The 26,266-nt window shown below is 41.0% G+C and overlaps 1 protein-coding gene and 1 non-coding gene across 2 annotated transcripts; both read right to left on the bottom strand.

Annotated features, from left to right (window-relative positions):
• Positions 1–5,622: 5,622 nt before the first annotated feature.
• LOC145399923 (5S ribosomal RNA) lies at positions 5,623–5,741 on the bottom strand. Its single transcript, XR_013897369.1, has one exon. It is a non-coding gene; the product is annotated as a 5S ribosomal RNA (ribosomal RNA).
• A 6,176-nt stretch (positions 5,742–11,917) lies between these two features.
• LOC145399770 (SET domain-containing protein SmydA-8-like) lies at positions 11,918–13,674 on the bottom strand. The gene is made up of 2 exons (XM_080272319.1): positions 12,802–13,674; positions 11,918–12,476 (listed from the first exon to the last, which is right to left on the bottom strand). Exons 1-2 carry the CDS (start codon positions 13,672–13,674, stop codon positions 11,982–11,984), a joined length of 1,368 nt encoding a protein of 455 aa, XP_080128445.1. The 3' UTR covers positions 11,918–11,981.
• Between the last annotated feature and the right edge of the window lie 12,592 nt (positions 13,675–26,266).

Raw genomic sequence — 26,266 nt, 5'->3', positions numbered from 1 at the left:
ACCACCCCTACCATCATCACCACCACCACCACCACCACCACCCCTACCGTCATCACCACCACCACCACATTTCCCTACCCAATATTTTCTTTTTTTAAAACAATTCTACATACAATAAAACCTAACTCAAACAGAGTATCTGGAGCCCAAGCCATTCCGAAAAAAGTGAAACTCCGAAAAAAGTGAAACTCCGAAAAAAGCGATATGTGGACTTCCCCCTGCTAAGATATTTTCATACATCAGGGAGGGGGAGGCCAAAGATGAGATGAAGGGATGGAGTGGAGAGGTATATGAGAGAGGGGTGTGTGAATTTGAAGCAGGGCAGGGAAATGGCGGGGGACAGGGTGACGTGATGATTTGTTTGTGGCCATCCCGTATGGGATTATGGAGTATGGCAATAGATAGATAGATATATTATCCAGGTTATATAATCTGCTTTGTGGAAAAATTTCTATAGGCTGGTTTACCTGTTTACACAAGGCCCTCCATTCACAAAAATATACATATGGAAAAACAACTAACTCAAATGACAAATGGCCACCCCTTATGGGATTATGACGTCTGGTTATACTGTTGTTAGATATGCCATAGATAGATTTAGAGAGAGAGAGAGAGAGAGGTTTTCCTGCTGATGAGGTAGTGGATATGAAATCTACCCATATGCAACTCCTCCTCTCTATGCGAGGTGCTCAATATGAAATAAGAAGAAACTATCTTCATAGACCTGCAGCAAAACTACTGCAGCCAATATAAAAAGTTTCTTTGAAACTTGTAGAATGTGTAACTGTTTTATTAAAAGGCCTTCTTATGGACAAAACTGAAAACTGCTAAATAATCAGCTGATGCAACAGCTAACATGTCAATTCAACTCAAAATTTCAAGCCAAGGAACTCTGCATTTCATAAGTCACTAAAATGACTCTTTATAATCCAAACAGAAAGTCACATAACAGTCAGTTGATGTGTCAGCCAACGGAACAGCTGACATGATAAAATCGATTCAAAATTTCAACCTGAACAACTTTGTATTTCATAAGAATTTTGCTCTGAGCTCTCCAAAAGCAGATATTCCAGAAGGAGAAATATGAAAAAGATCCCCAGATATACAGACCTGTCAGCTTCACCACAGGTAAAAATACCCATACATAAGAGCTGCCCACTTACAGACCTGTTGGCTTCACTCACACATAAGAGCTGCCAACGTACAGACCTGTTGGCTTCACCCATACATAAGAGCTGCCCACTTATAAGATGTGCCCTGTTTAAAAATTATCCATATGTAGTACAGGCAAACCCCGGTTTAATGATGCAACTGTTTAAGTAAAAACCCATCACTAGGTGGCATATTGTAACTCAGGGTAGATTTAACATGTAAAGTACAGTATAGGGATGCATTTTGGTGCCTTGGGTTTCCACCCAAGTCCTAAACCCATTCAAATGAGTCCCAAAACAAGTTTCTAGCTAACCTTAACCCTAAATAGCTTTAAAACAAGCTAACTAAGCCTAAAAACATGGTGTGTGAGTTGGGAGCAGGGCAGTGAAATGGCGGGGGACAGGGCGACGTGGAGGCGATTTGTTTGTGGCCACCCCGAATAGGATTGAGGCGTCTGGTAATAGATAGATAGGTAGATAAACCTCACCTAAACCCAAAAATAAAATCTGAAATTCATTAAATATGTCTGGAAAATATCAAACTTAGTAAACTGTACCCCAAAATGACACTGTTCACTCCACCTGTGACTAAAACACATTATTCTACGTCTGAAAGCAGTTTATAAATCAATCTTAAAAAAAAAAAAAAAAAAGAAAAAAAAAAAAAAGTCATACCGGAGTTTGGCCATCGTTCAGTGGGGTAGGATGGTATTTCTACCCCCATCACTATGCGGGTGAATCGCATCTAGGCGTATCGTATCTCGGGGTCTGCCTGTAGCCTTCCTCTTGACACAGGGCTATCTATCTATCTATCTATCGTCAGACGCCCTAATCCCATAAGGAGTGGCCACTTCATTTAAGCAGGATGACTCTTACATATGTTTTTTTTTTTTTTTCCACTGAGTGCTTTGTATCAGCACTCAATGAAAAAAAATACCACGCGTACGAGTCTTCCTGCTTATACAATGTGGTCGATATGAAATATGTCTGTATGTAAGCTTTCCCTCTTATCGGCAGTGCTCAATACAAAGAAATACCTGTATGTAATGGTTTTCCTGTTGACATGAGGCACTGGATATAAAAAAATACCCATACATAAGAGTCTTCCGGCAATACAAGACCTCGATGTGAAATAATACCCATACGTAAGAGTTGTTCTGCTTATATGAGGTGCTTGATATGAAAAACTACCCATACGTAAAAGTCTTTCTATTTATACAAGGTCTTAATATGAAAAAATACCCATATGTAAAAGTCTTTCTGCTAATATGAGGTGCTCAATATGAAAAAATGCCCATACATAGGTGCTTTCCCACTTATACGAAGTGTTCAATACAAACAAATATCCAAAAGCAAAAGCTTTCCTGTGCATGCAAGATGTTCGATGTGAAAAAATACCGATTTCTAATTATTTTCCTGTTCACATGACATACCCAGTATGAAAAAAATACCCATACATAAGCTATTCCACTTACACAAAGTCCCCAGTACAAAGAAATACAGTATACATATGTTCAGAGTTTTCCTGTGCAAATGTGGTGCTTGATATGAAAAAGTACCCATTAGTACTAGTCTTCCTGCTCATACAAGGCACTAAATAGGAAAAAAAAAAAAAAAAAATACAGTACTCATACGCAGTTTTTATGCTGATATAAAGCGCTCAATTAAAAGAAATACCTGTACTCATATACAGGAGTTTTTATGCTAATATGAAGTGCTCGATTAAAAAAAAATACTCACAGCTTTAATGTTGATATGATGCCCTCTATTAAAAATACTCATACACTAGAGCTTTTATGCTGCCATGAAGTGCTCGATTAAAAAACAAATACTCATATGAAGGAGTTTTTATGCCGATATGAAGCGCTCGATTAAACAAAATACAGTACTCACATGAAGTTAATAAGCTGATATGATGTGCTCGATTTTAAAAAAAATACTCATGAGGAGTTTTTATGAAGATATGATGCGCCTGATTTAAAAAAAAAATACTCATACACTGGGAGTTTTTATGCAGATATGATGCCCTTGATTAAAAAAAATTCCTGAGTGGACAACCTAACCCCTACAGATAACGGAGGTTTTCGTTTGTTTTTTGGGTCTGGTTAGTACTTGGATGGGTGACCGCCTGGGAACACCAGATGCTGTTGGCATCCCTACGTGTCAAGTGGGGTTGGTGGAGGATTAGTGCCCCTCCCTGTAAAACAATTAACTCTAAGCCCTTGGCCACCCCATTTGGGATACATGGCGTCTGGCAATGGATGGATGGATGGATGTTTCGTTTCGTTTTTAAAGGCTCCAACATGCTTGCATGTGTCAGCCTTGGTCACCTAATGGCGGCTCTCCACGCTGCACGATCCATTGCAGCCTCCCTGTTCAGTCCCTTAACCCTAAGGTCACACTTAATGACCTCGTCCCATGTCTTTCTCGGTCTACCCCTCATAACCCCAACCCCAATATTAACACTTCTCACCTTCCTCACCCAATTATCATCCCCCATCCTCTCCGCATGTCCAAACCACCTCAATCTACCTCTCCTCATCACAACACCAATACACTCCAGTCCCATCCTACCTCTCAACTCTTCCATCGTAAACCCAGCCCCTCCAGGCCTTGGACACAGGGACGCACTGCACATCCACCTAAACATTGTCATTTCTGTACGTCTGAGCCAGCGAATATCTTCCTCCTTCACTGCCCAGGTCTCACTACCATACCGCATTACACTCCTAACACATGCTGCATACAAAGACCCCTTAGCACGTAGGGAGAGCCCTCTCAATGTCAGGAGAGGCAAGACCTCCCTGAACTTCTTCCAACCACTTCTCACCCTAGCCACAGAGCTAGCTCCAGCTCCACCTCCAGCACACAACGTGTCTCCCAAAAAACAAAACTCTTCCACACAGTCAAGAGATTCACCAGCAAGTTCAGTCCTTTCACGTCTGACAATCTCCACTTGCTCACAACAATTCAAATTATCATCTTTATATTTACCTGCCATAGCAGTCGACATTAGGGTACGCATCTTCCCTTCGGAGGAATCGACGAGCCTGGCTGTAGGACCTGCCCGGACAAGGAATCATCAGGGCCTGGACGAAGAGTCATCAGAGCCCAAAGAATCATCGGAGCCCAAACAATCATCGGAGCCAGAATGAAGAATCCACCTGGGCCTGCCAACAGCTCTAGACTCTCCCCATCCCCCCTGCCCCAGGAAGTGGATGGTGAGCTGCAGTGTCAGTTCAGAGGCACATCCCATACCATACACCATAGGACCATACCTTAAAATGAAAACCGCCTTATTTTCTATATATATATATATATATATATATATATATATACACACACCATTAAAATTCTCAAATAGCACCAAAAAACTAAGGCGCATTTTTGTGAGGCCTGAGGCTCAAGCCTGGCTTCGCTCTTTGGCTTAAGCCAAAGTGGCCCCGCAAAAACAGTACTCGAGCCGTGTTGCCAGGTGCTGGCCCTAAAATATCTGTAGAATCATCCATAAAATTTCTTGATTTGAAAAAAATTCTGTAGATCACAATTTCACGCATATATTGACAAAAGGTATGCAAATATGTCTTAGAAGTTATCTGTGCCTTTATTTAAAAGAAAAAAAATATGATTAATTCCATACGAATAATCTAAGATTAATAGTTTTATTAAGAATATGGTATGAATTTTCATATTTCAAATTCATAAAATGCGGGTTAACACACAGTTACTATGGGTCAAGTTAGACACGAACCTAACTGAAAACTTATACTGAAAACAAGGGCTAAAAGAGCGAGCCCCTTTTTCACTTTTCGTTTTGCTCATAACTTTCTAGGCCAAATAACTATAACCTTGTTATATTAGATAACCGTAGGAACAGTCGCTAACACCACTAATATATTCCAAATATGTCCAAACTTCCGAAACTAACTCTAACATACCTACTTCTGACTCCCTCAGAATGTAAACATAAATGGCAGTACAGTACACCGGCGCATTCGATAGTAGAAAAATGTATATATTTAATATTGAAATTTTCGTATTAGTTCACAGATTAAGCAGTTTATAAGTATATTAATTGTTATACTGCAAGTACTAGTCTAATATAGCTTAAGCGACATAATTTGAAATTAAAGAAAATACAATTTCATAGAAAACCTTACGTTTCAAGGGTTAACTACTGTATACAGTACGTTTTCTTTCAGGACTATCCTCTTGCCCACTGCTAAATTTCTCTATGGTATTTGTAAATTGAATTCCTTTCCATATTGCTTGTAAAATTTCTTGAGAATTTCTGTAATATATCAAAATATCTGTACACTAAGCACAAAATTCTGTATTTCTGTAGATTCATTCATTCATTGCCAGACGCCATGAATCCCAAACGGGGTGGCCAAGGGCTTAGAGTTAATTGTTTTACAGGGAGGGGCACTAATCCTCCACCAACCCCACTTGACATGTAGGGAGAACGTTATGCCAACAGCATCTGGTGTTCCCAGGCGGTCACCCATCCAAGTACTAACCAGACCCAACGTTGCTTAACTTCGCTGATCGGACGAGAAGTGGTGTATTCAACGCGGTATGGCCGTAGATCCTTCCAAAAATCTGTAAAAATACAGAAATTTCTGTAAACCTGGCAACCGGGTCACTCGTACTGACGAATGTAAACAAACACCACGGTCAGCTGATGACGCAAAGCAGCATGGCAGATATTGGAGGATCATATATTTTCCATCTAAGCAGTAGTTCTTCCCTCCAGATGGGAACTTTTCCATTGTTTGCAGAGACACAAGAGTCTGCGACTGTTGTGTCCACTCTTGTAGAGGAATACATGAGCCAGGTCACTGTGTTGTCGTCTTTAATGGCAACAGGCACTAGGTACATAAAGCAGCTGTGTTAACCACTGGAAATATGAATGGCATTATATAAGGAAACCTTTTAATTTACAAACTTAGGGTGCTTGTTGAGAACCCTAGGAACAAGGTACTCTCAGTGACAGTGTATGGGAAAGTAGACAGGACTCTTATTGATATTATGGTGTAGTGGTAGCAAGCTTAATAATAATGCTGGAGACAACACATTTGTGGCCATCATGTTTGTAATGTGGTCAAAAAGTTATGTTGTTGATGGAAACAACTGGAATCATGGACTGGTTAGGTTTTGATATTCGTAAGACCTAACATATCAAAAGTTTGGTGAGTAAAAGTCTGATAATAGGTTATTGCTTCATTTTACGTACTTATTAGGCTTGGCAGCGCCAGTAAATTTACAGCCATTGTTTTACTATTAAGGAAAATCAAACTTTCATTATTGTCTGAAGCTGATTGTATAAGGTGAACATACCCCAACACAAGTATCTCCACATTTGTACCTCCCACTTCCCATCTACACATTGAAAAAAAATATATATATATATGGTTGTATTACTGGTTAGATCATGTCAGAATTACAAGTTTAAGGCGGTTTTTGATAAGTGTCTGTTTGTGACTAGGTAGCTGAGAAGAGGCTTCATAGGCCAATAGTTTTCTTGGCAGCAGGTAATAGAGTTTGTCAAATATTTTGGTAACGACGATGATGAGCCTAGGCAGCTGACTATATGTTGGTTGGATAAAATTTGAATGTAGGATCATCCAGACAAGAGTTTGGTATGCCTTATTCAGTTTGGTAGAAGATGAGCTAACTTCGTCATGCAGATGTTGTGCCTGCCAGATTTATATATTTTTATATCTATTTTTTTCTTTTGGGTGCAGATGATTGGCCATTTAAGTAATAAGTTGGCCAACAAGCTGTATGAGTGCATGTCTGGTTCATTCAGGTGTGCATGCAACAGGCAGCACTCTCTGTATGTTGCATGAACTGTACCTGCATTATGAACTCTTTATCAGTGCATACTTTCAGAGGAATTATCAAGATGATACTCATTTGTGATAACAACGTATTGAATGTGTGGGGAATTTCTGCCATAGGGTCACATTGCTTTGTGATTATTGGGTATCTGGTAGTGCTCAATTCGGACAATTTTTAGATTCGCACAACCAGAGATTCTTAGAAACATAAGTTTACCAAATAAGTTCTGGGCCAATATAGACCATTTTCCATTATATGCACTTTGCTCGCAAGTGAATAATACTTGCATTAGGCTGAGTTGGGTTGGGTTAGGTTAGGTGGTTAGGTTACATTAGGTTGGGTTGGGTTAGGGTAAGTAGTAGGCCCACAGTACATATTTTTTCATCAAACCTGACTGTTTCTTATGGTTTTGGGTGTGATTCTGTTCATTTTGACCTTTATTTCTAAAAAGAAATAGTGGATTCTAAGGTGACTGCAAAAATATTCATTCCTTTGAAACCATTGATTGGCAATAGATTTGAAGGGCAAAATCAAATGAATCACACCAATAACCTTTGGAAACACTCAGATTTGATGCAAAGATCAGTGGTTGTGTGAAACTAAAAATTGACCCTCATTTCCATTCAGGTGTTCCCTTCAGTGAGCTACTTTGCTGTTAGGTCAATGTGTCCCCCCACCCCCTCAAAAAAAATATATATATATATTAAGAATATTAGCAAAACCATACTTTATAATTACATTATGTTCCTTTAGGTTGGTGCAGAGAATCACATGGAAAGCAGAAAGGCTTCAGTGATCACCTGGATCAGAAAGAAGATCTTGATTTCTTCAGAAATATGCGAGTCACCAAGGAAACCTTTACTCTTCTCCTTTATTTTGTACAGGAGCAGTACAGACCAGTGTTCCGTGGAGGGACTCCACCTGTTCCTTAAAGTGTTCTCTCTATCTGTTCACTTTTTCTCCCTTCTCCACTAGTAATCTACCATTTTTATCTTTCACACCCCAACTAACTTTGTTGGCACCCTGTGTAGCTCTCTTTACCTCTTTCCAGAACATTTTCTTACATTCCCTCCAATTTGCACTCAAATTCCTTCCAAATTCCTCATCCACTCTCTTCTTACTCTCTTTTACTAATCTTTTCACCTTTCTACATATAACTCTCTTGTCCTCCTCTCAGCTTCTTCGACGCCCCTGTTCCTCATCCACTCATTATATGCTTTCTTCTGCAAGAAAATAATTAATTAGCATTAAACGTGTTCTTAGAACTGTAAGGAAAAAAAAAAAAAATGCATGGATTAAAAATATTCAGGAATATATGAAGGAAATCAGCATAAGAAATACTAACCAACTGGACAATTTAAAAAAGGATGAAATAAAGAAGGTAAATGAATACAAAAAAAAAGAAAATGTTGGAGAGAAGAACTGACAAACAAATTCTCAATTATATTTTATAAAGAGAAAAAATTAGACATTAAGGAAGAAAAACTTTATGAAAACACACAGGGTTCTATATTGCTGCACAGATGCTGCTTGAACACTTTAAAATTAAACGAGAGCAAGGTATACTGGTGGAAATCCGTATTGTGAATTATGTAGCAAAACAAGAAGAAACTCTTGAACATTTCTTTAAAAATTGTAATGCATTAAAAGATAGAAGTAAATATGAGGTAGAAGGCAATTTAGAGAACATACTGTTATTAACATATGCAAAAGATGCAGATAAAAAAATTCTGCCACTACAAGAAATACCTCTGTGAAGTATGGAACACTAGAAAACATTTTAAAACATTAAAAAAAAAAAAAATAGACAACGAACAGCCCTGTGCTGATTCAAAAGCAATACTGAGTGAACACCATCTGATCTGATCTGCACCACAAACGAGCTGTCCAATTCACTCTAGCTACACATGTTCTTCTCTCACGTGCATCAACTGTAATTTCTAGCATATCTGTATATCAAAATCAATCGGTGCAAGCCACATACTCGTGGCATATTGAAAAAAAAAGTGAGAACAGTACATACAACACAATGGAAATTGGAAGACGCCATCTTTGTTTACATATGACGTCACACTCTCGGGCTCGAGCTACCTCAAGCCAGCTCCAGGGGTGGATCGACTTAGCTTGAGTCTGGCTCAAGCGCGGATCGAGTCCGGCTTGAGCCTGGGCACCGCAAAAACGGGAATGGACGTTTGGCTTAAGTCTGGCTCGAGCCAGGCTCAAGCCTGGGGGGCCTCCCAAAAACGCGTCTTTTGTGCACTACACCCGACGCCCGCGCCTTTTGAATCAGCTGATGAGTTTCGAAAATATAGTGCCATGGTCCACTGTGCAGCTAAAAATATAGTGCCATAGACCACTGCTCAGCTTATGTAAACAACAGCGAAACAGAAACAGCAAACTAAGAACAGCATTACCATGGTGGAGGCAACGGGTTCGGGTGTTTCAGTGTGGCGGCCAAAGTCACACGCTCGCTGCCGAGATAGCCCCTCCATACTCAGTGGGTAAAGTACGATTTATACTAGCCTAGAGGAAAGATCCAGTTCTGCAGTAAAATAAGCCATGTGCTAATCATAAATGACCTAAAAAAGGACTTGGATTTGTACAAACAAATGTATTTCCCACGCAAAACAGAATATTTCCTGAAATATAGCAACATTCTTTCGTATCCATTACTGAATACAATTCTAAATGGCAATACACATTAGCTATTTTTTCAACATTCTCTTAACAGGACTATTTATGCTGTAGCTCTAGAAGCTGCTGCTTGAGCATGATGACGTCAGGAAGGCGGGAATCGAACTTCAGAATCACCTCGCTTTCCTCTGCCGCTGCTAGTAATTCCTGAAAGACATAGTTCAAATGAGCTGCCTGCAAGACGAAGAGGAACATAAAAATCATCAAATATCCAAAACTAAAGATGCAAAACTGGTAAATGTTGGCTTAACCATTAGCCTATTAAGAAGGAGCGAGCGATGTTTCTTCTCAGGTTAAGTTTAGAAAGGATCGGCCCGGCCCGACCCGATCGTCACGCTGAGCAGAAGCTATTAACTTTACTCCTTATGTGAAGTGCAGTTGAAACTCTTCCTGCATATGATACATTCACTCAGTACATTTTGTTATTAATTAAAAATTCGCTCACCAAAGCGTGGGAACCCCTTGGAATCTCGAGTTTTCCAAGGGGGTGTTCGGCACTAATCTGTGAACGCCTAAATTACGGAACCAAATTAAAAAGATTTTCCGTCGTAACACTGTATTTTTCGGCAACAACTCTAGCAACGATACATCGGAGATTCCTCCTATAATTTTGTATCGTAGAGAAATATTGATAACATGGCGTTCGCTCGCTCGTCACTTGCCTTTGCGCACTTTACTGGTTTACAAAAAGCTTATTGTGCAATCAAATTAACGTAACTTGTAAAATGAAAGACAAAGAAAAATATTATCACCAGTTCTTAGAAACAAGCTTGCAGTTTCAAGCTACGTTAAGACACTGTATTATATACAGTATATACTTAATGCTTTACTAATAAACAAAGGTCATAGTCAGCTGGTGTGAGTAAAGTAGAACAGGGTATTGTGCCTTCTGCTGTGTGCAAAAATGGGGAGGGAATTCTGTTGTATACAGGGTATTACTGAATGGCACTGGCAAACTTTGGGAATAAATCCCTTATTGAAAAACAAAATCACATTATTCTACAATGATATGGGGGGGGGGGGAAATGAGCCACTGATGAGATGCAGGACATGAACTGAAAACAGTTACTGTACCTCCACAGTGTCCAAGTTGTATTTGTGTTGTCGATTGCTGGCATCGTCTTCCGCAACGCTATCGGCCGTATTCTGAACATTTTCCTTGATCATATTGTTGCTGTACATAGATAGGCTTGTGATAGTATTCGTAACTGTGGTAGTATTTGAAGGATTTCTGGTGCTAGTAGGAGAGACACTTACCGCATTAGTATCGGTAAGGGTAGATATTTTGGTTTTGGTGTTGGTAGGAGGCATAGTTACAGAATTTGCATCAGGACTGGTGGAAGTACTGGTTATTTCTGTATCTGTGTGATCATTAATCGTGATGAGACAGGGTACTGAATGTATCAGCCGTCTTCTCAGTAGCTCGGTAGATGCCCTGGCCAGCTCCAGTAGCAGGACACCTGAAACATACACACACACACACATACGTCAGGTACTCGTGTGTGTGTGTGTGTGTGTGTGTGTGTGTGTGTGTGTGTGTGTGTGTGTTACAATACATGATATATTATGCCACGGTTGTTATTATCCAATTACTGGAAATTGAACATGTTGATACTGATGATCATGATATTGTTGCTGGCGATGATAATAACAGTTACATTAATGGCAATGATGATGAAGATGAGAATGACGTCAATATGAGAGGAACATAATAATAATAATAATAATATAATAATGATGATGATGATGGTGATGATGATGCTCACCCACCTCTAAATCTTGACAATCCAGGATCCACTAAGTCAGCCACTGCCAGCAGGTGACGAGCGATCACCACTGCTCGTTCCAGGTCACTCTCGCTCACAGCTGCAGGTCAAGTACAGTCACAAATAAATGAATAAATAAATAAATAAATTTATATATAAAATACAAATTAAATAGGTATATGAAAATTGAAAAGTATCTAGACTCCAGTGCGTTTTATACTTTGAAACATTTCAGTAACCTCGTAACTTAATCCATTCTCTCTCATTCCCCTGGGATGATTCTCTTAATTCATTCCCGTTTTTTCAAAGGCTTTTATTCACCACAGGAAAGACTTGCACAACAATCAAAACTAGACTGGATATTACCCTTTTATGTTTACTCAGACATCTGCAGAATATTATACATTGCTCCCACACTTTTACTGAACACTCCACACTCCACACACACTGCCAAACACTTCATATCCATGCCAGAGTGAATATCATAGCTTCATCTTCACTTATACATTATCAAACACTACATAAACTAGAGTGAATAATTATCAAAATGACTAAGCGCTTCGCAACCATGCTGGCGACGGTGACCTGCGAGCGGAGGGTTGAGCGAGGCCAAGAGCAGTGCATGCGTGGCCTCGCGTGTGACGTAGTGTGTGTGACCAAGAACGCGGGTGAAATGTGCCACAGCTTGACCCAGTCCCTCCACATCTTCCTCCCCTACTCTTCGCACCGTTCCAGCTGCACCTCGAACCATGGCCTCCACAGCGCCCCTGCCTACAGTCGCACCACAACGCCTACACGTCCACGCTGCCTTAGGATTCACAGGCGGCACCAAGAGGCCATTACAGCACGCCCGACAAGCCAGGGAGCTCAAATGTGACCCCAGCTCCGTTGGGTCAGTACACCGAGGACAATTGCAGCGGAAGAGCTTTGAAGCAGCAAGGTGGACGGCCCGGGCGGAGGTCCCCCAGAGAGTAGGTGTGTAGCTGTTGGTTACCTCAGTGCCCATAGGGATGTCACACACCTGAGGTAAAAAGAAAAGTGAGGGGAAAACAAGTGTCCTTATGTGTCAGGCTGTCTCATTTAAACTGCTATACAATTATTTTAAAGTCAGTTAGGGTTTATACGTGCATTTCTTTGATTCCTTGGCTTGAGATAATTAGCATTCATCAAGTGTTATGTGTACAACAAGTTCTAAATATCCTAATTCCTCCCCTTCACCCTTTTTTGGGGGGAGGGGGGGGAAGGTGTTGGAAATTGATCTCACTTCCTTGCTGTACAGAAGAGGCTACTTGTCCCTTCTCATCATGACACGCTATCTCTGCTGTGCATTGAACAGAGATACTCACAGCTCGCACGATGAGGACACCTGAGTGGAACCAGTGCTGGGTATTAGGTGTGCAGGAGTGGTTCATGAGGGCGGCCAGTGGCAGTAGAGCACGCCCCATCCCTCCACCCTCACTCTCGCTATATGTCACTGTGAAGGCGTTGGTGTCGAAGGACCCCAGGATGTGACTGACGACGTCCGTGTCCTCCCCAAGAGCCACTGCAATACGTCCTGCTGCAGCCTGACCCAACCCCAGACGCCTCCGTTGCCCTGTGTTGCTCTGCATGGCAGCCACCACTCCCTGCAGCCGTGGTGTTGCCTCCAGCACTTGCAGCGTTCGTAATGGCGTTAACATTTCATTCAGTTCCTGCAGTCTTGATGTTGTATTCAGGTTTAAGTCCAAGCCCGCCAGAGACTGACATTCTTCCTTGGTGTGCAGTTTCCCGGGGCAGTGAGGCCAGCACAATGGGGCCCCACAGTCCTCACAGCCCTGCCAGTCCGGGTGGAGGGGGTGCAGACAGGCCAGGCAGGCAGTGTCTGGGGTGGGACGGGGCGTCACAACCAGGGGCGTCTCACGGAACAGTTCCTGCCCTGCTGTGATGTTCCGTGAGGCCACCAGGTACCGTCCACATTCACTGCTCACCTCCAGCGTCACAGGAGAGCCACATCCCGCACTGCCGCCATCGCCAAGTGCTCCCAGTCTCCGCTGCACCTCTACCCTCCGGTTGCTGTTGTATTCCAATTGCAGCCGTCCGCTGAAGCTGTCATGCTGTTCCTCCTCCTGCTGCTGTTGTGAGTTTCCATCCTGACGGTCCTTGGTGAGGTGCCATGCAGGGTTGTATGGAGTAAGGGATGTGAGGTACTGTTGCAAGGCTTCCAAGCGCTGCTCCGACATCCTGCAACACACCGTCGGGAGTAGTCTCGAATCATAGGAGGTGTGTGTGTGTGTGTGTGTGTGTGTGTGTGTGTGTGTGTGTGTGTGTGTGTGTGTGTGTGTGTGTGTGTGTGTGTGTGTGTGTGTGTGTGTGTGTGTGTGTGTGTGTGTGTGTGTGTGTGTGTGTGTGTGTGTGTGTGTGTGTGTGTGTGTGTGTGTGTGTGTGTGTGTGTGTGTGTGTGTGTGTGTGTGTGTGTGTGTGTGTGTGTGTGTGTGTGTGTGTGTGTGTGTGTGTGTGTGTGTGTGTGTGTGTGTGTGTGTGTGTGTGTGTGTGTGTGTGTGTGTGTGTGTGTGTGTGTGTGTGTGTGTGTGTGTGTGTGTGTGTGTGTGTGTGTGAACTTATTCAACCATAGGCAGGCATGGCACGGCGAGTATGTCGGCCACCTGTAGCCTGCTGCCTGTAATACCTGTCCAATTGACTTTTTTTTTTTTTTTTTCTCGAACACTTTTATCACACTTCTTTCTGTCTTTCCCTCTTAACCTCTCCTCGTGATTAACATTCTCTCTCTCTCTCTCTCTCTCTCTCTCTCTCTCTCTCTCTCTCTCTCCGTTGTGATGTTCCGCAAGGCCACAGTTGTCGTCCACAGTCATAGGTGAATTACAGGAAAGGAGCATCTTCAGCCTGCTCTCTGTAGTCCATCAAGTTCACGTCCAATTGAACCTGGAGTTGTAACTACCACTAATAATAATGATAATAATAATAATAGTAATAATAATAATAATCAGGATACCACCAGACTATATTATTCAAGTTTTGGAAGGTTTCCTAAGTTAAATATGGACATCTACGTAACAAAAATAAGGAAATACGTCATCGGTGTGATGGGGCTAAAGTCTACCCTAAGCTGACTTTTTAAGTTTGGATAACAAGAATAAAAATATGAATAAAAATAAGCAAATACGTCAAGGGTTAAGGGGTTAAAAATGTGAACTGTGATTGGTTGGTGGGTTTGTTTTGGTTACATCAGGTGACTCAGGCCAACGCAGCGACGTTTAAATATAGGGAGAGACTTTTTCCTCGCTACCTGGGAAAAGTCTAGATTAACTTCTGTCGTTCCTCTCTGTTGCTATCTTCATTCTTTTTTCTTGTCTGTTTTCTTTTTCCTTACTTCCTGCTTCCTTTCTAAATGCAAGGAAAGACACCCCCTTTTTTATTCTCTCTCTCTCTCTACTGGTAAAAATCTAAATTAACTTCTGTTGTTCCTCTCTGTTGCTACCTTCATTCTTTTTTTCTTTCCTGTTTTCGTTTTCCTTATTTTCCTCCTGCTTCATTTCTGAATATAAGAAGTCTTTTTGTTTTTCGATCTCTCTCTCAACCTGGCAAAATTCTACATTAACCTCTGTTGTTCCTCTCTGTTGCTATTTTCATTCTTTTTTTCGTGTTTTCCACTTCCTTCTTTCCCTCCTGCTTCCTTTCTTTTCTTCTTGCACTCTTGATTTACTCTTTTTCTTCTACGACTCGTCTTATTTTCTTTTGCTTCATGTTTTACCCCCCTTTTTTTCTTTCTTTCTTCTCCTCCCGCTTGCAGAAAGGGCAAGGTGAATGAAAGAAGGAAGGAGTGCAGGAAAAAGAAGAACGTGATATAAAGAAGGAAAGGAGTGTATATATATATATATATATATATATATATATATATATATATATATATATCATCATCAGCCGTTTGAGTATCCACTGCAGGACCGGCCTATCCCGACCGAAGTCGGGACGATACAGCCAATGTATCTCTACCAAGTAGCTTAGGCTGTCTAGTAGAGATTGTATGTAGGGTGAGAAGTGCTTGTAGGTGTAATTGTAGTGTTGGAGTGGCTTTGAATGTGTGTGTAGTCTGTGAACCAAGTGTAATCGGCCCGCTCAAGCCGACTGGGTGCAAGCATACTTTACAGTAAGCGACACTGGTTCAACCACAGGACCTCTTGTGTCCGCCAATGCAGTACGTGGCGGATATATATATATATATATATATATATATATATATATATATATATATATTATATATATATATATATATATATATATATATAAAACGGACGACGTGAACGACTGAAAAAAGGGAAAACAAAACTGAAAGAAGGAAGAAATGACACGCAGGAGACAAGGACGGAATAATATAATTATGTGAAAGAATATGGAAAAACAGTGGAAAATAGAAGATAACGTACAGCAGCACTGATAGAAAAATGCGGCGAGAGGGGGAAGACACGAGAGGGGTGAAATAAAGACAAATGAAAGAAGAGACAAACGATTGGGAGAAAAATGAAGAAGAGGAGAGAACAGAAGCAGGAGTGGGAAAAAAAAAAAAAAAAAAAAAGGGTCCAAGGATATTCAAATCTGTACGAGGGTAGGAACAATGAAGAATGACAAAGAGGAAAAGAAAAGGGAAAAGGTGAAGGAAGTCAAGGTGAAATAAGTCGCAGTTACACAACGAGAGAAGCAGCAACAGGAGAAACACGATGTCGAGTTGATGAAAGAAAGAAATTATATGGAGGTGCAAGAAATAAAAATAAATAATCGAAGTAGAAGGAAAAATCACAGAAAAAAAAAAAAAAAACCGCAATGGAGGATGGTAAAAACAAACAAACAAAAAAAGGTCGATGTGGAGGAGGAAATGATTCTACGACAATATCACTCAGGACAATATCCCTCAAGGACAAAATCCCCCTCCCCCCTCCTCAGACAGTATCCCCCGAGGTTAAAAATACATCTTAAACCTAACCTAACCTGATACACTTGTCCCCGGGGTGTATTATGCATAGTCCTGACACCGGAAGAAATAAAGAAAACAAAAATGCGAAGGAATGACGAGACGAAATAATGGGATATGAAAGCATGAAGGAAATGAAAGCAGTGGGTATAAAAACAAAAGAAAATGTTGATGTGGAGGAAGAAGAAAGTTAATTAAATAAATCGTGAAATAAAAATAAGGGATGGAACGACGAGATGAAAGAAATGATAGAAATGGGGAAAAAGGAACACATGGTGACAGACAGACGGGCAGACACTTGGCACTAGCTACATACCTGTTTACTGTGCCTAATTAAGCACAGGTGAATCTCTCTCTCTCTCTCTCTCTCTCTCAGTGACGCGGTCAACAACATGATCTTTCCTCTCCTTTCATTTTTCCTCCTGTCATCTTCCATCACTCCTCCAGCTTGTCAAACCCCTCCTTCCTTACACACCCCTACCCCACTCCTCTCTCTCTCTCTCTCTCTCTCTCTCTCTCTCTCTCTCATAACTTCTATGTCACTGTCACTGTCTCTCATGTCACCTCTTAACATATAGCTTCTCTCAAGTCTTGCTTCCTACTCCTTATATCCCCCTCTCTCACCCCCATTACCTCCCTCTTCTACCCCTGTATTAATACCCTGCCTGGCCCTTCATGGCACTATACCTCACGGTCCTGGCACTCCCAGTGCCCGGCGCACCAACCTATCATATACCACTAAAAGCAGACAATAAAACTATATATAATTCCATCCACGGGGTCCCTGTGTACGAAACGAAGCACATAGTCTTCCTCATCCTATCTTCCTCTCTTCTGAACATATTTACACTCTCACAGGCAATGTCTCCAAGCACCTTAATAGAAACGGATCATTGTTTTGTTTTTTTTTGTGACTAACTCTCTCTGTAACAAAGATATGTTTTGGTTCTTCGGCTCTCTCTTGCATATATATATATATATATATATATATATATATATATATATATATATATATATATATATATATATATATATATAGTACACATACATGCATATATGATAACAGTTAATAAATAAATGCAACACGCATACTCGTAGATGCAACATACGCCCTGAAGCTTTTTCCGACTTAAAAGGAATAATGATAATAATAATAATAATAATAATAATAATAATAATAATAATAATAATAAAAATATGAAAATCATATATGGCAAGCAAACTTTCTATTCTTGGATGCAATGTACCCCTCTCACCTCAGCGTGGGATCAAAATAAAAATGTAGGACCAAAAGGGTATAGAGCAAAACTGAAAGAGCGAGAGAGAGAGAGAGAGAGAGAGAGAGAGAGAGAGAGAGAGAGAGAGAGAGAGAGAGAGAGAGAGAGAATGGACACACAGGCAGGTGGACAGCAAGTGAAATTGACGGACAGAAATTTAGCCAGATGGAAAAAAAATAAATAGAAAATCTTCACTACAAATACAAAAAGTGAGTTAGTTTTGCATGGGTTAGGAGAAGAGACAGACAGCTAGAAAAAAAAAAAAATAGACAAAAAGCTATTTAGTTTGGCATGAGCGAAGAATGGAGACAGACACCTAAATATAAAAAAAAATATATATGTAGAAAAAAATACTTTGTTTGGCATGAATGAGAAGCGGGTATGTAGAAGAAAGTAGAAATAGATAATAAAAAAAACACACAGACAAAAAGCTAATTAGTTTGGCAAGAGCATGGAATGGAGATCGACAGCTAGAAGAAAAAAAAAACACACAAAAAAAAAACACCGACAAAAAGCTGGTTAGTCTGGCATGACTGAAGAATGGAGAGAGAAATCTAAAAGAAAAAAAGATAAAAAGTTAGTCTGACATGAAAAAAAAAAAAATACACAGATAAAAAGCTACTGTACTTAGTTTGATATGAGTGAAGAATGAAGACAACTAAAAAAAAAAAAAGATAAAAAGTTAGTTTGCCATGCGTGTAGAATGAAGATAGACAGCAAAAAAAAAAAAAAAATACACGATAAAAAGCTTTGTTTGGCATGAGTGTAGAATGGAGAAAGACAGCTTAAAAAAAAAAATCAGATTAAAATGTACTTAGTTTGGCATGAATGAGAGTGGGTATGTGAGGAGGAAGGCCAGGGTGCTCAAGACAGGTGGGACGAGACAGAAAACAACACTTAAAAGAAGGCGTGTAGTTCCTCGACCTTGAGACAGGCTCGTGAGGAAGGGACGGAAGGCACACAGTTACGTCTAATGTACCTTTGTTGATTTTACTATGCTGGGGTACGGTGGAGGGATGGATGGAAGGATGGACGGGAGGAGGAGGAGGAGGAGGAGAATGTGAAAAACTCTATCTGACTCTGAGTGACGAAAAACAACACACACACACACACACACACACACACACACACACACACACACACACACACACACACACACACACACACACACACACACACACACACACACACACACACACACACACACACACACACACACTCTTTGTAACACATTTAGATTACTGATATGTTTATACTCAAGTCTGTGCATCAAAGGAGAGTTGGAAAACAATGTATATACACATGGACTAAGGCTTTTGTGTGTATTTGTGGGAGGAGAGAAAATATAATGATAGTTTAGTGGATGTCGTATAAAAGAACAGAATATAGGAACAAAAGAGGGTGATGTCCATAATTGGTAAACCAGAAGGAAGAAACTGAAGGAAGAAAAAGAAAGAAATAACAAAAATAGGAAAAGGGAAAGGAGCTAAGGACTGAGGAAAGGAGTAAAAAAGGAAGGAAGGGAAGAATGTAGAAAGAGGAAAGGAGGAAGGAATGAAGGTAGGGGGTAGGAAGGAAAAAGGAAGGAAGGGAGGAGGACAGATGGAGGAAACAACGGAGGGAGGGAGGGAAGGATGAGGGAGGGAGGGAAGCAAGGAATGAAGGAAGACAGGAGGGGGGAGAGGAAAGGAGATATGAAAAAATGGAAGAAAAGATATGGTAAAAGGGCTTGAGGAAAAGGAGAAGAATTTACAAATGGTATGTCTTCTGGAGGAGCTTGAACGATGTGAGAGATGCCCAGAAGGTGGCGATTGATGAGAGAGAGAGAGAGAGAGAGAGAGAGAGAGAGAGAGAGAGAGAGAGAGAGAGGCATTTTCGCAACGTCACCGCAGACCATGAGAACGAACTTTCGGGAAGCATCAGGCACCAACGTCACTAGTTTGGCTACTATAAATATCACCAGTACTACTGCCATTACTGCGAGTACGGTTACTACTATTTCTATTACTACTATTACTGCTACAACTACTTCTATTACTACTGTTACTACTACTGCTGCTTCTACTACCACTACTCCTGCTACTACTACTACTGCTCTCTCTCTCTCTCTCTCTCTCTGGCCACATCTGTAAGTTGATATCTATTCTTTTTTTTTTTTTTTTACATTTACACCAGTTCTTTTTAACCAATGCCGGTGCCCGCACCTTTTCCTTTCTCAGAATATTTGCTCGTACCCCTTGTCGAAAAAAAAAAAAAAGTCTGAAAAAATTTTTGGTATTTTCAAAGCAATAGAACAACTTCAGCTGAAGTGGCACAATGGTATGCTTTAGTAGTTGCTTTGATTTAATATATATTACGCCGGTCATGTAAAGACAGTTAAATTTTTCAATGGTTCGTTTGTTCTTGTTTTTGATCTACAGTGTTCGTAATTTTTTTTCTCTGTAGTACTTGCTTACGGTGCACCATTTTGTATACAGTATATGTGGCTGCTAACAGTACGAGAAATTGGAGAGTTCCTTTTGACAACTGTGGGAACGTTCTGAGTCAAGTACACCACAAGTACTTAAACTGTACCTTCACAAAGCAATTTCCTAATGCCATTGTCGTTAATAGGATCCAAATGTTTTTTGCGCCGCGGGAACATCTCCACAGAAATCAATACCTAGGGATCAGTTAGTTCCTGCTTTGTTTTTATACTTTGAGTATTCATTGGACATTCCTTCTCCCACCACATCAAAAGTCTCATCAGTCAAAGGATTATTAGTTCCTTTCTCTATGCGTTTCGTCAAAAAGAAAAGTCGTTTCATGAGGTCAATATCCTCCCTGACCAAAATGATAAGAATGTGAAAACCAGGGGAAAGGATGAAAGTAAGGAAATGGCACACGATACAAATAAATCTAAAAAGCACTCACAGAGCGCATACTTCCGCCAGTGTCACTGCCATTAAAAAGGATCCGGATCAGAGTCCGTCGAGATATTGTGTGGAATACATAGGATCCGGATCAGACCCCAAATGTAATCCACCCTTCCACAAAATTTCATTACAATTCATGGAGAACTTTTGGAGATATTGTGCGGGATACTCCGGATCCGGATCCGCCCAACAATTTAATCAATTATTTCTTGGCCCATTGCCCACCCTTCAACAAAATTTCATTGAAATTCATTGAGAACTTTTGGAGATATCGTGTGGACAGACAAACATAGGTGAATGCATAACCTCCCCCATCTTCGCTGGCGGAGGTAAAAATATAAACAGTAGTAAGAAGGAGGCACTGAAACAGGTGGAAAATTAAATAAATACGAAGAGTATCAATGTAGAAAAGTACAATGAGTGAATCAGTCTATTTTTCGTATCCCCAACACTGACGTTCCGTACCCAAAAGGGGTACGTGTACTCCTGTTTAAGAACCTCTGTTCGAGAAACCTTTATTCAGCTTAGGAGGACCTTCTTGTAATGAATGCGCGAGATCGGGATTGTTTCTTTATCCTTCCTGGTCACAAATAAAATCGTCTGGCGCCCATATCTATCTATCTATATTTGTATGTCTATCACTCTATCTATCTATCTGTCTAACACTGTCATACATTTCCCGTAAGATTTTCTCAAACTTGAGGTAAAATCTGAAATACCTGCAATGTCCCATGGCGACTAGCAACTCAAACTTTCTTTGAAAATGGCAAGCGACTATAACGACAGTCAGAAAAAGTTGTGCGAGATAAACTCTGAGAAGAAAAAAAATCCTTTTAAGATATTTTTATAAGCTGCTTAGTGACTGATGCCCGTGGCTTCTGCATCGGGACTGGAATATTTTTGCGACCTGAAAGAAATAATAGAAAAACTGTAAAAAGCGAACATAAAAAATAAATAAATGCAACGTGCCAAGATGCAATATACCCTCTGAATTTTTTTGCGAAATAAAAGAAAATGAAATAATGGTACTACTGTTACTACTACTGCTCCTACTACTACAATTCCTACTGCTACTACTACTGCTAATAATAATCATAATAACCATAATCATCATCATCATCATCATCATCATAATAATATGGCAAACACACTATTCCTGAATGCAATGTACCCCTCTCACCTCAGCCTGGGATTAAAATAAAAATGCTAAGAGCCCAAAAGGTAAAATTTATAAGGTAGGAGAGAGAGAGAGAGAGAGAGAGAGAGAGAGAGAGAGAGAGAGAGAGAGAGAGAGAGAGAGAGAACGAGCCATGTGGAGAAAGAATATGAATAACGAGAGGATGAGATAGACAGTGGATGACATAGATACAAGTGAGAGAGATGGGTGTGGAAGACTACAATGCAGCATATTTCGGAGCTACACCAAGATGTTAAGTATAGAGCACCGGGTGTGAAAATAGCAGCGCCAGACTGCTTTGAGGCAGAGAGCGAGAGAGAGAGAGATTTACTGCCTGTCAAGAGCTGGTGGGAAAAAATGATGAAAGGATGAGACGGCAGGGAGAGCTGAAGAGAAGGTTAGGAAGGCTGGATACGCAGAATATATACACCTGTTCACACACACACACACACACACACACACACACACACACACACACACACACACACACACACACACACACACACACACACACACACACATCCTTCCTAACACCAGACGATTATTGTTGAGAAACCTATTGCACTGAAGTGGGTTGAAATTGTCTCCAGCACTCCCTTCAGCAAGTTGACGGCGATTAGAGTTTTATTCCTGCTATCTTCAGGATACATTATTTAGCATAGGAGACCCCTCGCTCTGAAGGGATGTAGAAAGATAAATAGAAGATAGTAGACAGAAACTTAGACAAGCAGATGGACTGATAAATATGGACAGATAGATAGAAATACAGACAGACAGAAGACAGACATAGTCAGACAAGAAGATAGACTAATACACATGGACAAACAGGCTGATAGAAAAACTGGTAGAGAAAGACAAGGGCAAACAATAAAGAAGTCTGTCCTAATTAATCTTCCCCAGCCTAAACATTCTCCCCCCCTCCTTGCTGGGCTGACTCACCTAGCCTGAATGCTTAGTGTTGTCAGGTTTAGTTAGTGTGTGTGTGTGAGAGAGAGGGGGAGGCACACCGAACGACCTTTGCTTTTTCACACACACACACACACACACACACACACACACACACACACACACACACACACACACGCACGCACGCACACGCGAGCGCGCGTACGCTATATGCACAAGGGTCGATGGGGCGCTTACCGTCTCGAGATAGGAAGAACGGAATATCATAATGAGCCATGAAAATTGAAAGCTACGTCCCTGATGGCATTATATGACAGAAAACCCAATAACTCCAAGACACTGGAGGTTCACAGTGTAAGAATTATGCGAAATATTGATGTGGTCCCTCATTCCCCCCGCTCACCCTCCCTCCCTCCCCCCCCCTCTCTCTCTCTTTTTCCATCAGTAGCTACCTAAGATAGCAACAGGGCCTGGCTCCCTCGTTCTCCCTCACCTCTTCACTCTGCCTACGTGACAGAGATGAATGTTCATGTCCTGTGGGTAATGAATATACGTAGAGATGAGAATGCTGATTAGTGCGACAAGAGAGATGAGTGGCTGGGGCAGAGAGATGAGTAAAGGTGATGAGAGGATGTGAGATGAAGAAGGTGATGAGTATAACCATAACAGAGGTGAGTATGGAGGTGGTTTGGACAAGGAGATGAATGTGGATGATGAGATGATATGAGATGAGTATCGTGATGAGAGAGATGAACATGAAAGAGGCTTAGGCAGATATTACTGTTGGTGATGAGAGGATGTGAGATGAGTACAGAGGTAGCTTAGGCAGAGAGACGAGTATACTGTAGGTGATGTAAAGACCTGAGATGGTTATGATGATGAGTATGGTAATAAGAGAGGAGTACGGAGATAGACTGGAGAGTGAGATGAGTATGGTTAATCAGAAAACGAGATGAGTTTGGTGATGAAAAGATGTGAGCATGGTCGATGGTGCCTTGGGCCGTGAGATGAGTGGAGGTGATGAAAAGAAATAAGTATAAGAAATGCTGTTGAGCATGGCGGTGAGGCAGATGAATATGGTGATGGATTAAAAAGAGAAATAAGTATAACTAATCCTATTAAGCATAAACATAATATTACGATGGTGTAGGCGGGTGAGTTAGCATCAGACTGTTTACGGTGATAGTTAAGAGACATACCCACGATAAATGCGTATTCTTACCGCGGCGATTGTTACACTGTGCTAACCATTACCTTATGTACAAGACTCTAGTTTTGTCACAGTGAAGTAATATACGATAACTGTGAGATTAAATACTGCTCACGTTTAGCCACCCAACCCCACCTCCCCTCTGTCACTCATGCTTGTTACTCACACTCACAAGAGCTGGTTCGTTTTCACCTGATGGGACTATGCCACTCCAACATCTTTCATACTACGTTGTGGTAGCATGAGTTATTTTAAGCTTTAGCTATGAAGCAGGAATGGGTCTCCTTGGCTACTGGTCAGATTTATCCTTCAGCCTGACTACACTTGGTCATCACCTAAACTGAAAGGGGGTACAGGTGTTAGTCAAATGAAAACAAACTATAGCAACCCTTCCTAGTTTATTCCTACCTATGACAAGTTATACTCTTGTGCGTAATCCTCCTTACGTGCACTAGGTCGCTAATAGGAAGATACAGGTAACGTAAAGAAAATAATGATAGTTTATTCAAAATATCTAAGGAAAAGATGCTATAAGGGAGCCTTCTCTGAGCTTAAATGGGACAAAAGCCTCTGCATTTCGCACATCCTTTGCAACAACATTAACTACTTATACCGTTCTCACTTCTCTCCGCCTATATTTCTCCCCCCCCCTCCTCTCTCTCTCTCACACACACACACACACCAATATCATCACTCACACTCTCTGACACGTACAGTCTCTCACAAACAGCCACTGGCATCTCCATCATCTAACACACACTTCCACCTAGTCTAACACTCCCACCTAACACAAGTTTCTTCCTACACTCTCCCACCTCAAACACATCGTCCCTATTCCCTCCTTATCCGACAAAGTGTTGCTTTCTTGTTTCCTTGACATATTTGTATTGTCTCTATACACAATCAATGTATAAAAGACGAAGAAAATAAACACATAAAATAAATAGCTTAGAAAATTAAGGGAAGTAAATCCCTGTCCTCTGTAGCTAAATATGTCTACTGCCACCACCATAACCGCCTATACTACTACTACTACTACTATAATTAATGTAATATTGCCAGTGTCTACTGTTACTACTACCATTTACTATAATTAATGCGGTATTGCCACTACCTACTACTACTACTACTATTACAACAACAACAACTACTACTACTACTACTATTACTCAGTATCTGTCTTCGGCTGGCTACGGTAACTTTCCTTTATCCTTGTCTACGTTCCTTGTCCTTGTGACCTACTGTTTATACTTGCTGAACCCTGGCGTTCCTTCTAAATACCCCCCTGAGCTTAGCAATGTTGTTTCTTAAGTTGCTCTCTGTCCTGGCAACTTAGGGCATCATTCTCGTCCACTTAACCCCTTTTGCCCAAGTACGTAATTGTCAGTTATTTTGGCTGGCTCGACGATTTTAATTCAGATTAAGGGAGGCAGTGAAAGAATTAATGAAAAAAAAAATGGGAGAAATGGAGTTCCCCCGAGCTAAGCCCTGTATTGGACTATATAGCCCCGCTAGGGTTACAGGAGAGAGCTACCCCTCCCGGCACGGCAGAAGAATTAATGAAAGCTGTACCTAACCCCTCCAGTTCGAAGTTTGTCTTGAGGTGAATAAAATCGTTTGAAAATAACAATACAAAAAGTACGTCACTGGAGTGAAGAGGCTAGGAGGCTCTCTGGCACACATCTTCCCATGCAGCTCATTTTGCACATTATTTCTTACATCCATTCACAGCGATGGTGTTTTTCGCCTACGCTAATAAAATCGTTCGGAGGTAACAAGAATGAATAGAAACGTCATCGTAGTGAAAGTTTAACAAGATTCCCTAAATGATACACTTATTAAAGTAGGACAGGTGAGGCAGGTAGGGCAGGTTAATGAGGTAGGACAGGCAAGACAGGACAGGTGCGGAAGGTCAATAAGGCCGGACAGGTAAGGCAGGTTAATGAGGTAGGACAGGTAAGACAGGACAGGTGCGAAAGGTCAATAAGGCAGTACAGGTGAGGCAGGTTAACACTAAGGCCCCTATCACTCATTCTCACCTTAAAAAAAAGTCGCTTGCCAGAATAGAAAACTAGAATTATCCCGACAGCGAGAGGGTTAATGTGGCAAGTGAGTGAGTGTGTAGGGCAGAGTAAGAGCTTGTGTAGGGCAAGTGACGCATTAAAGGTGTAGGCTTTCACCGTGCCCTATATATATGTCGAATGGTGACAGCTATGGAGGTGTATGGGCCTCTTATATACTCACTCTCATACTCTCTCTCTCTCTCTCTCTCTCTCTCTCACACACACACACACACACACACACACACAGTAATCCCTATAAATACACTACGCTTCCTACAAATCTGTGTGTGTGTGTGTGTG

This window comes from Coenobita brevimanus, chromosome 50, assembly GCF_032717465.1.
Source record: "Coenobita brevimanus isolate Jiangsu-jjx chromosome 50, ASM3271746v2, whole genome shotgun sequence".
In the NCBI taxonomy this organism is placed as follows: Eukaryota; Metazoa; Arthropoda; class Malacostraca; order Decapoda; family Coenobitidae; genus Coenobita; species Coenobita brevimanus.
This window is presented reverse-complemented; position numbering and strand designations above follow the sequence as displayed.